General features: G+C 42.1%; 2 protein-coding genes and 1 non-coding gene across 3 annotated transcripts; 1 reads left to right on the top strand and 2 right to left on the bottom strand.

Moving 5' to 3' along the window:
• Window positions 1–567: 567 nt before the first annotated feature.
• Window positions 568–1,653, bottom strand: LOC147798393 (beta-1 adrenergic receptor-like). Its single transcript, XM_087139974.1, has one exon. It carries the CDS (start codon window positions 1,651–1,653, stop codon window positions 568–570), a length of 1,086 nt encoding a protein of 361 aa, XP_086996100.1.
• A 3,569-nt stretch (window positions 1,654–5,222) lies between these two features.
• On the top strand, window positions 5,223–10,017 carry lsm7 (LSM7 homolog, U6 small nuclear RNA and mRNA degradation associated). Its single transcript, XM_022244136.2, has 4 exons — window positions 5,223–5,323; window positions 6,459–6,549; window positions 6,811–6,882; window positions 7,815–10,017. Exons 1-4 carry the CDS (start codon window positions 5,255–5,257, stop codon window positions 7,952–7,954), a joined length of 372 nt encoding a protein of 123 aa, XP_022099828.2. The 5' UTR covers window positions 5,223–5,254; the 3' UTR covers window positions 7,955–10,017.
• Window positions 10,018–12,208: 2,191 nt separating this feature from the next.
• Window positions 12,209–12,281, bottom strand: Trnak-cuu (transfer RNA lysine (anticodon CUU)). The gene has a single exon. It is a non-coding gene; the product is annotated as a tRNA-Lys (tRNA).
• Between the last annotated feature and the right edge of the window lie 83 nt (window positions 12,282–12,364).

Raw genomic sequence — 12,364 nt, 5'->3', positions numbered from 1 at the left:
TTTTTACTTAGGAATAGGACGTTACCGTGGAAGGGAACATTATCGTGGAATAGAACTTTGTTTTTGCGTTGAGGCCGCACCGTGCGTTGTCACGTGGTCGCCGACTCGACGACCCACCAATTACTAAATGGGGTTTATTCAGGTGTTGTGTAAACCTGTTTATTACTTTTTGGTAGCACTTGGTTCCGCCGTAAAACTAAAGGACCTGGTTACTTGGTCACCAAAGTTTGAATTCGTAAATAGGTCGATAGAATTTAGCCATAGTCGAGTACAAAACGCCGTTCCTGTCATGCATTTTCTCCGTTTGCCTTTATTTCAGAAATCGTCCATTTATTATCTCGCAGTGCGCTATTACTATGTGTAATTTTCTTCAGTTTTTCGGCGTTTCAAGACAGAAAACACTCGATTACGTACATGTATCACTTGCAAGGCTGTAGAACTAGCACAATCCCATTATCACAGTTTTGCTAACTTGGGTCTTACTTCAGTGTCCTCGCGGCTGCGTATATACAAGTTAATCTTGATGGCCTACCATATTTTTGATATAGATACATGTACATGCAAATGTTACTCTGTAAATGGGCTGACTTGATATTTACGGGGTTTGTTTTTGAACAACTGAAGGCACAATGTCCGCTTTTCCAAATGACAACAGGTAAATGCTCTCCAGACATGTTGACGGAAAGCGTGGTTGTACATGCCGTACGTCCAGGGTTGAATTGACAAATCGGCCAGAATGAACATCCAGCTGACACAGACGGCGACCGGGTCGGGAGACCTCGAAGTAGAGGACTGAAGACCGACGAAGTGCACGACCAGAAACGGTATCCAGCAGATAATGTGCAGCAAGATCATAAGGATCAGGGTTCTAGCTGTTCGTCGGAAGCCCTGCCTCGTGTCTCGCAGTACGCGGTGGCGGACAGTCAACGTCCTGAGGGAGAAGGTCAGGCCCTCAGAGCGAACTCTTAGGACCTGCCGCCTCACTGCTCGGTACACGCTGCAGTAACATGCTAGCAAGATGGAGGTTGGCAGCACGTAGCCGTAAAGCAAAGCGATGTAACCGAAGGTGTAGCTAGTTGAGAAGTCTAGAACACAGATCCGGAGGACCGGGTTGTTGGTATAGCGACCCCATCCCCACAGCGGGGGCAGAGTCGCAAACAACAAGGCGTGAACACCGATGTAGGTCACTCCAATGATAAAACAGGGAAGTTTACAGATGCCCCGATAACGTTTTGGTCTGCGGATGAAGACCAGGCGATCGATGCCGACGAAGCAGAGGGTAATGTTGGACGCGGATGGGAAGACGGTGTTGATGGCGCCGCCGAAAGTGCACCAAGCTGGGAGGAGATGCCAGTTCACGATAAAGGCGGACAAGTTCAGCGACGTGGTGAAAAAACCGAAGGTCAAATTGACACCAGCCAAAATGGCCACGAAGACGTTGGCTTTGTTTCGGAGGGTGTGGTTGCGATGAACGATCAGACAGACCATAGCATTGCCCAGCAAGAGCAGTGCCAGGAGACAGAATTCGACAACGAGTAGGAAGGGTGATGCCGGTGGAGAACACTGCACATCTAACCTGCGAATCGTTAGGGAAGCATTGATGGCTGCGGTGCAGGCGTTCCCAACCAAGACTCCAGCCGTCTCATTACCCATGATAAACGAGGAGGTTCAGAACTCTGACCATACCAAATAAACAGTGGAGTCTGCCAGAAATTTCACCAGGTTTCGACCGTGATGGGTATGGTACTTCAAAAACAGAAGTCGCCGAACGGTAACATCAGGCACACACCACGCTAGCACGGCGAAGTAAACACACCAGTTGATTAAGGCATATTCCGATCGATGACTATCATTGTAATTTAAAATTATTACTGTTGATTAACGAGGATGGATTACAATCATTCGCTTTTGAGATATTCTCTAAAAGGGACACCATATAACGACACAATCAGCAGTGCAGTAGCACCGACATGGCGCATGCCACAATGTACTTCATTGGTCGGATTCTACAGAAAATAATGTGCTCGCGTATCACACGCGTCACGTGCTGACCAGGACCTGTAGCCTATACTGATCGACAAGTCAAAACGCCTACGTAATCATTACCAAGGCAGGTTAAGTATCCACGAAAAACGGATGACTGATTACGACCACAGATGAGTACCCGCCGCGAATGTCAGAATGTTCAGAGTGTGTCCTTTGGGGATGAAGGATGAAGGATTTATCCCCCGGCGCCACATTCTGACTGGGTAATGGGCATGGAATCGTCCCCAAATTATGTTCCGCAGTCTCCCGGAAATACCATTTAGAATGTCCGAAATTGTCAGCCTAAGTGGTTAAGGGGAGTCAAGAAATCAGCAAGTGAGAATATCTTCAAATTTAAGTTGACGCTAGCGCAACTACTGGGTTTCCTTTGCCTGTTGCCAACTGGCATTTTTGTCCCGCTCTGGTTTAAAGTTAGCCATGAAGATACAAGTACGACATAACTTATTTGGTACTACACGTACACACATGTATATGTTTGCTGCACTGTATTAATTTGGACAATTTTATCATTTATTTTCACCGTATAAGACTTAAAGGTTTTCATGGTGAAAGAAACTAGATCTATAGTAAAGATTGCGGTAACACCATCTGTCCGTCTTCAGGAGACGGACAGAGTACACTGTTCGAAACGTAGAGTTATTCCCCGGTTCTTCTCAGAACCACACATACTCAAAGAAGAGATAAATACATGGTGTTACCGCAATCTTTACTAAAGATCTATTTTCACCGTCCTGGTTATGTACTTACGACGAAGAAGAGTAAATTTCACATTGGAATTTTCTGTCCTGCGATTTTCCATTTGAATTTTTGTGCTGCCCATTTTTTGCTTGCATATCAGCCTCTCGGTTTTGCACTTGAGTTATCTACTGTCAGAGCAGTTGGATTCTGCCACTGCACTTTGCATGACTGATACGCTGCCGAAACTGCTTGCACCTGTCACAAATTAAGCAGCTGCTCAGAAACAATTTCGTGAACAAAATGGCTCTGTCCGTTTGCCTCCCATCCGCCCTTGGTGTAATGAAAACCGATTCGAGTGTGCGTTTAATTTTTTTCTTGAAGGTTGGCTGCGAAGAACAAGGTTTTAAAGTTGCGAGTTAAATTTCACTAAATTGGAAGTACTGTTCGCATAATATCAACAAAGATGTGTATGAAGTTGAGGACGCAGTCTGGCAGAAACGGAGGACAGGAGGACTGCACCACCCACTTCGGGGTAATCAACAGTCATCATCGTTAATTTTTACCCTCTCCATCCGCCCCCTGCACTAGAAACAGAAACTAAGAAGACATACGAGAACTGCATTATTGCCCGGAAAAAGACAATGGTGGCACATTCCCGGAAAAAAACTGCTTGAGGCAGCATTTGTTCATTTATGTCGGTTCCTATTTTGGAAAGTTATAGCAAAAAGGTTCGCCCACGAGAAGACGGAAAATGTTACAGCTGGGACTCATTGTCAACCGGCATGGTCGTAAATCCCGGGGGTGGGAGGTATATATTCCCCGCCCACTTTTAAGGAAGGGGGATGGGCTATTGAGTCATTGCCCCACTTTTTGTGGTGAGCAAAAATTTTAAGCGGATTGTGAAGAACTTTTAGGACTTCCCAAAAACTTAAATGTTTGCAATATCAAACCTGGGAGGGAAAACAATTTTATAAAACCATACAATGCCATTCTGATGTAAGATTCTGCATGAATTCGATACACATTAGAGATGTACATGTACATCTTTATCATAAATATCGCCCACTATATAGTGTATATGGTCCCCCCCCCCACTTTTAAAATTTTCACGGCCAGGCAAGTCATGCCCCATCTTTCTCCATCACACCCCCCCCCCTTTCAGCTCAGATTTACGCCAGTGTGTCGACGGTCTTCCTCCAAAGATATTTTCATGGGACTGAACCAAAAAAAGCAAAACATTCTTTTCTCTGTCCTTTAGCAATTTAATATATGTATCTTTGTATAGATGGTTTAGAAGAGACTGCACTTGCACAAGCTCTGGCAACTTGCATTGGTTCTTACAATTAAAACGTCATCAGTAGGCTCACATGCTATATGACTCTTTGGAATAGCTTCCTTGCCAGTGCAGTCTCACAACCAAATGTTCTAGGGTGGCGTAAAGGTAAAGTTACCAGACGTCTGGCTAAACTAACTATTTTCACTATTATTTTGTGAAAAAGAGAAAGTAAGAATTTTGAACTCTAAAGCACATTCTAAATTCTGGTATTTAGTAATATCATGGTCAGTCACAATAGAGCCCGAAGTTGACCACTGATGGCGTGCTTCCGGAACCCTTGGATAGGGAAAACTACATGCAAAGATTTTAGAATTTATAATATTTTTTCCTTCTGTTACTTTTCAAAAATCAAACTGGGAAAAGGGGCTTTGGAAAATACTTTCTAGTATATCAGTTTAGGGAAAATGACAAATTACCTAACCTAACTTATCCAATGCGGCGGTCTCGTACGCAGATAAACATTTACGGTTTGAAATTTTATGGCACTGTGTCGGTAAAAGCCGAACTAAAAACAGACCAAAATATTAACAGATGTTGTTAATTTATAAGATAATAAAGCTAAAGCAATAATCTACTGTTGCGAACTTAAGATTCTTATATTTTATATAACCTTTACTGACAACAATTTACTGCGTGATGTTAACTCGAAAATGACGGAATCTGGAACTTATCGACTGCAGGTAGGCAAGTCTTTGCAACATTGTACAATCTCGTTTTCACGTAAGCACGGTACTGGCAGTGAAAACAAACGTACATGAACAAAGAGACCTAAGTACTAGTATGTACGATATCACCGGACGTGAAAGGTAGAAATTCGTTTTTTTTTTCACCCATCTCCAGGTGACTTTTCCTAAATATTACTTGGGGAAGACAAAGGTAAAATTCCAACATTAGTGTTTCATGGGTGGTTTTAATAAGGAATTATTCTTCCAAAAATTATGAACATGATTCTCGCGTTCGGACATCTGGGAACTTCTGTACATTATTGAATAGCACAAAGGGTAAATTTGCCCGTTTGTCGTGTGTTAAAAGTCCATAGTGACGTCACACCGACTGGCCAAATGTAAAAAATCCCTTTAGGCGGACCGCGCGATCGAGGGTTCCGGAAGCTTGCCGTGTAACTTTTAACTTTCCGGCTCTATTAACTTGTGGGCCCCATTAACAGTTGTCGGATGTGTCTTCTCAGCCTCCGTAATGCTACCCCCTGTATTGCATGTATTCTTTACTCAAGCGCACGTGCATGTCTTTTCGGACGATATGGCGGTGAGTGGTGGGTTTTATCCATTTAAAAGTAAAAAAATCAAAAGAACATTTCATGTAAAGCTGTGTTAAATTGGGTATGTCAGGCTGGAAGGTTTTACTGTGAAAATTTTGTTTGCTGCTGATATTAATTTGGACAGTTTGTGTTGCAACAAGATCGCCTACGTGCCTTGATGGCGGCCGCTTACAGGGCTCTCTGAAACAAACCTTCATTGTGTAAAACTGAAAACAGCGCCCTCAATATACAGGTGCCAAACGTTATAAGCTGCCATAGACAACAGTCAAACAGTGATAAATATCCTCACTTCAAAAAATCAGGAAAAATACAACTTTCTCAGGTGTTCGAGACACATATCAAATAAAGCTCACTTCCTCATCGTCCATTTTCCTTTCAATTTTCAGAGACAGTGGCTTAAGCTGATGACTTATGAAGATATTTCTCTCCAGAGAAAATCACCCCTCATACAGTCATGAGGCCCATCGCCTTTTTGAAATTGATACCTACACTCCATTGCAGAATAGAGCAATTCACGGAGGGCCCCATTTGGCCCAATACTTTAAGAAATACAAGATTGTAGTCCTGCCCCTGAATTTCTTCCACCTTTGTAACAAACCGACCAGTCCATGTGCCACAAAATAAATGGCAGAGAATTCGGCAGCCTACAAATCATGATTCGGTCTGCGCAGGCAATTATGAATGTATTCATTGGCCTGCAACCCTAAGTAGGCCTAAAAGCCTATTTCATGTTCCGTCACCATGTTGAGTTTAGTGCCCTTGCACAAGTAAGTGAAGAAAGTTGGAGGGAAAAAAACTGTCTACAACAATAACAACCGCGAGCACCATTTGCCAAATGTTACGCAACATTGTTGTCTTGAATTTCTTCTGAACTTGCACAAATGAAAAAGATTTGTTGAACTTTTCACTGAGTAGGGCCTAAATTCAAACGCATGCGCATATATAAATGTTGAATATTATGCAGTGGACTTGCAAATGAAATATGAACAAAATGGGAAAATGAGGGACTGGTTTATGTGTTGGAATGAACCCCTAGTACACAATATAAATTCACTAATGGCTGTATCAATGAATATTTCCGGCATTTCTTTGATTATTCCTAAATTTCTGTATTTTGTACAGCAACAAGAAAAGAAGAAGAAGGAGAGCATCTTGGATTTATCCAAGTACATTGATAAGCCCACCAGGGTAAAATTCCAAGGCGGAAGGGAAGGTAATAATTAACAATTGTTGACTGCTGTGGTGTGGGATGTGACATTTTGAACACCTGGGGATGCATAGCACCCCGAGGCAAAGCCGAGGCCACTATGCATGCTCAATACGTGCAGTTGTGCACATACATGAAAACTGGAGGTGCTTATTATGAGTAGTGAGTTTTATTCTTTATGACGTGGAACTCGCAGCATTGAAACCCGAATAAATTACAGATTTCTAGTCCAGTTGATCACAAACAGCTGTTTTATATCCTTTTCAGTGACTGGAATTCTCAAGGGATTTGACCCACTTCTGAATCTTGTGCTGGATGGGACAACTGAGTTTCAGAGAGGTAAATACATGTAACTACTTTAGAACAAATAATTAAATATGTGTTTTTCTAAATGCATCACTTTAAAGAAATACACTCCATCCGACTTCCCAAATTCCTTATATCAGGATTTGCTCACACTTTAACCACATGCTGTGGGGTTCTTTTAAAATGCAGTGCACACATATGGGTGATTTTCAAGATTTTCAGTTTCCATAATTCTTCAAAAATTCATCATTTCATTTAATGGACAGTGAAACCCACACGAACGACTATTTGGTGGCTACTCTAAGCTATCAAGTAACCTTCATTGACTCCTGAATATTTCAGCCAGGCTTGCTGCCCTGTAAAGAGAGCCCAGAATTGTGAGGTGTTGCATAATTTCCTTTGTTCCCAGGGAATGCGAGTGGCATTTTTTCAAACGCGGTTGGATTAGCATGCAGCGGTGCTGTGTCGCTCATCGATGGGGCCCTGGAGCACTTTTGTCCACAGTGCACGTTATGCCCAAAACAGCGGTATACTGTTTAAAACAATTACGAATTACCTTCGAAAATTGCAAGCCGAAAAAGGATGGCAATTCCCAGCAGCAGGTCTTTTTTTCTGAGTAAGGTCTTTTGTTACACAGACCAGCTCTTTTGTCCCATTTCGGGGACCCTGGCTCTGCATATAAATCCATGGTGCTCGAAATGGGGTTCCCCGGCAGCAAGTGGTTAAAGAAATACCAAAGATCAGGATTTTGGTTAAATTTCTTTTAAACAATCAAGCAGGCTGCCATGTGAAAGAATTGTCAGTATCGTAAATTTAATGAAGCCCATTCAAACAAATGTCTGACTTTGAACTTAATGTGCATACAAATTTTGTTGGAGCCTGCATGCTAGTCAGTCGGAGCACTGCGGAAATGAGATTCAATCGCAGATATCTTGTGCATTCACATATCGCATGTCTACTTCCAGACCCAGATGATCCCTACAAAATCACAGAGGACACCAGGGACCTTGGCCTGGTGGTCTGTAGGGGGACATCGGTGGTTCTCATTTGTCCCGAGGATGGCATGGAGCAGATAGCAAACCCTTTCTTGCAGCAGGAAGGCTGATGCCAGCAGTTCGTCACTCGCCGGTGGACCTATGTAAATTATGTGTAAATAGTGGGCTGAGATGTTGTTCCCAAGGTTAAAGCCAATAGTACTGACTTATTTTGCGAGTTATCTTCAGTAAATTCACAGAAGTGTACAGGTCAATTGTCCAACGTCTCCTTGCAGGCTAGAAGGGTTTGGGTTCGGTACTGGAGAACCTCGCCATTGATGACAGAGAAACTGGATGGACTATCTATGAGTGCTTTGCCACGTAGTGGAGTAAATCTATGTTGGAAACTGGGGGGAGGGGAATTGGGATGGAGAAATGTTGGGGGGGGATGACTTGCCTGGCCATGGAAATTTGAAAAGTGGGGGACAATATATACAATGTGTAGGGGGCGGTGTTCATGATGAAGATATACATCTGTAATGTGTATCAAATTCATGCAGAATCTTACATCAGAATGATATATTTATGGCTTTTTAAAATGTGACCGGCTCTAGAAAAATGGGTAATAAGTCGCCAGATTCAGGTTATCAGTTTTTGATATGGCTGGATTGAGTACATCAAAAGCTACAATTTGATTTATGAATGACCTCTGTAGTGCACTGCATTCCAGAGATACTTAGACATTTGTATATCCAGATTTTCGGATTCAATAAAAGCACTTTTCGAGAAAAAGCTCAGAAAGTGTAGCACTTGGAAACACAATGCTTTGTAGGATATCCTACTGAATGATCAATTTTTCATCGTTATTCTTCAGTATCCATGTTTGTAGTCACAAATTCTGAAAAAACAAATGTTATAGAAGCTAATAGAGGAAAAAACACAAAATCACATTTTGAAGACATTTTGCCCTCTCCAAATAGAACAGGCCATAACATATTTGGAATTGCCCGACTTATTACCCTTTTTTGCACAGCAGGTTACAAATTGCTTTCCCTCTTTAGTAATTTGGCGAACATCAGTAATTGAAAAATTCTTCACAATCTGCTTCATTGTTTTTGCTTATTTAAAAAAAGTGGGGGCATTATTCAATAGCCCCCCCCCCTGATTTACACCCAGGCAACCACCCAAGGATATATTCATGCACACTACATGTATGTTTAATTGTGTAAGCAAACAGCTGAATGTGTATGGATGGTCTCAGCCAGTGGGAACATAGGGATATGCACTCAGCCTGTATGTAGTGAATTTTCTCATTTGAAAATGAGTCCTGTGCCTTGACTCTCATACTGTATCATTAGGCCCAACCAAACAATTGTTTCCCCTTACACTGAAAAAAACCTTTGAACAACTTTGTTTCTTTAAATTTTTTGGGCTCTAAATTTTCTTAGCCAAAAATATTTGGTTGGGATAATTGTGAATAAATTTGTGTTGTGCGCACTCAATTTTAACAGGAAGTGCCAAAGTAAGATTTAATAAATTGGGACAAAAAGTTTTTACATGTGTATTAATTGTTCAGTAGAGCGATATAGATTTTGCATGATAGGTTGAGTTGTATTAGCTTGAACACAGTTTTGGGGTTAGGCCCTAGGAGTTTTCCCACATAATGCAAAACAGAGACTCCAAACTCTTCTTTTCAGTCAAATCTTTTGCAAGTGATGTGAGGTTCTTTATGGGTTATAGTACTTTAATCATAAATGGCTACATTTGATAGCAAATCTCTTCAAATTATGAGTTGAATGTAGGTTTGTTTTCAGGAAGTAGCCAAGTAACGAGTTTATGCTATTTTGTTAATGCTGTTACACAATTAAGAAGACGTGTGAAAAGGTGAGAATAGTGCACAAAATGTCCAAAGAGCTTTGTAATTTTTGACATTAGTTTTGATGAAATATTTTGTATCAAACTAGTCTGACAAATGGGAATTGGGTGGAATTTACATTGCCTTTTATGGTCTGGTTTTTTTGAGCTAACTCCGTTAACAGCTGCACATACCTGTAGTAGCAGTCATCTTGTAGATGTAATATTTTATTTGAATTTATGTCAGCATATTTTGATAAGCTGATTTCCCAAACGGTTTTCCAGAGGCAAAAAGGTAATAAATAAGCTAGTTTCCACCTGAGATGGAACATGCAAGCAATTTTCCGACTTTTTTGTTTACTGTGAGTAACTCTGGGTGTGTTTAGAGAGCACATAAGCCCACCCAATTTATAGTGTGAAATATCACCATCTGTTTTTAACTATTTTTATCATGTATCCTTACCAAGTCTGAATTCTTCCAGGTACGTGTATAAGTTTTACGCCTGCGTACGACCTCGGTAGTGCGCACTGCGCTAGGTATATCCAGACTTGGGGCCAGTCTACTGGACTACCTCCTATTCGTCCCCCTGAGGTACGGAGGTACACGTAGACTGGCCACCAGTCTACGAAAAAATATCCACGACGTCATACAAATAATTCGCGACAAGTCGTGAATTCTCGTGTCCCCTCAGGGCCACCATACGGCTACGATGTGGTAGAGCGAGGTGAGTGGCGGGGACAGGGAGCTATGAAAAAGGATGGCGGGAAAACGAGGCTGTATGTGTCAGCTTCAATTCTTAATACGATCAGACGATTGAAAGTAAGGAGTTAAGACACAAAATACATAAAGGTATGTTAAATTCAGACATTTCAGACTGCAAATTTTTGTGGCTCGACTCGTAAAGTCAAAAGAAAAAATAACGACAATTGACCGCAACTAACGTACCTGCGATGGTCGAGTATCTTGTGCAGTGGGCGTGGTTTAAACTGAAGTGGCGTCACACTTACGAACCGGATACACAATTTACCCGTGTTGACTCTGCGGGCGCGCGCGCGCGAGGAAGTTCAACACAGGGAGCCTCGGTTTCGATGCAGATATTGCGCAGACGGTGTTAAAGTGAAATCCCTCTATTGGGACCCCTCTATGGGAGCCCGCAAATCGTGGCGAACCGGATGGACTGCAAAAAAAATGCCCGTGTCAGAACTGGCCGTGTTAAAATTGCCCGCATTCGAATATTCGAATGGGCGGATGAAGCCACTGAAGTCGAGAAAGAGCCGTGGCGTCCAGCCGGGCCAATTTCATAAAGCTGCTCATAGCACAAAATTTGCTTAAGCGCGAAAAAACCTTACTTGATAAATAAGGTAACCAGCCAAAATTCCATGTGATGTATATTGTCTTGGGATTGTATTTAGCTGGTTTTTTGGTTAGCATGACAATCAGATAGAGTTTGAGCAGGTAACCTTTGTTTATTAAGCAGTTTTTTTCCAGTGAAATTGGCCCCTGCAGACTTCAGCCATCCCCATAATTCAATCATCGTTCGTTCATTGACCCTTGCAGGTGCACCACTAGAAATAAATTCCCATAGACAGCAGTGATAAATTTATATGACGTCTGTGGATAAATCCCCATACTTCACAAATATTTAAAAAATACTCACAACTCTCACAGGTGTTCAGGCTGTACAGAAAAATGATGTTCCACATGTCCTCTTTCATTTTCCTTTGAATTTTCGGGGGGTTGACCAATGAATTTTTGAGAAATTTTCACCAGAAGCAGACCACCCCTAAAATGTAGAAAATGTCCCTGTCTAGAAAAGTAGCCATTTCGAAAAACCATCGCTATGCAAAATGGCTCAAATAGTGCCACTTTCGGACCCAATTGCATCCAAATTGCTCAGAATTGGAAGCCCTGAGTCCGGCCCAGAGGTTCAGTCTCATATTTCGTCAAGTCCCCAGTTCTATAGCTCTCAGGACCCTCTAATATAGAATATTTTGAGTCTTCAACTTTTATTAATGAGCTCGGCGGACATATTTCTGGCCTAAATACGAGGGTGCACCCTTTAATCCTCACGTGGAATCCCATTTAGTCAGCCTTCGCCCATTTGCTACTTCGCCCGTTTGCGACTGCACCCATTTCATTTTGCAGCTTGGACTGCACCACACCGACTTAGACATAGCCAACGATTTCAAGGGGAGGGGGGTAATTTTCGAGTCATTGGCGGTGGACATGGTGGAATAGAGGGGGCAGTGACCCCTACTCTTTTGACTGGGGGGGGGGCCTGGCCCCCAACATGTTTTGTAGGTCCTATAATTGGGTGGGGCTCAATGGATCGAGCCTTAATGATTGATGCCCAATGGTCTAACAACTCTCCCCCTCACTATGAAAATTGTTCCGTCGGTGTTTCGAGTGACTGGGTATTCTGCAATTACTCCGAAAAAAAAAACCATTGAAAACACTAACAATTAACTTTGACTATACTTTTCACAATAAAATACATGCTTCACAAAACGTGAGGGGATAAAAAGAAGCGCGCCCGATGTGGGGCTCGAACCCACGACCCTGGGATTAAGAGTCCCATGCTCTACCGACTGAGCTAACCGGGCTTGTCGAGAAACTGCTCTAATAGACATTATTTAATAAATATTAAACTATTTTCTAAAAGTGTTGCAAGTCAATTTATGCTTTT

Source organism: Acanthaster planci, linkage group LG08, assembly GCF_054643075.1.
Source record: "Acanthaster planci isolate LZ-2023a linkage group LG08, COTS_SCS, whole genome shotgun sequence".
Taxonomy (NCBI): Eukaryota; Metazoa; Echinodermata; class Asteroidea; order Valvatida; family Acanthasteridae; genus Acanthaster; species Acanthaster planci.
This window is presented reverse-complemented; position numbering and strand designations above follow the sequence as displayed.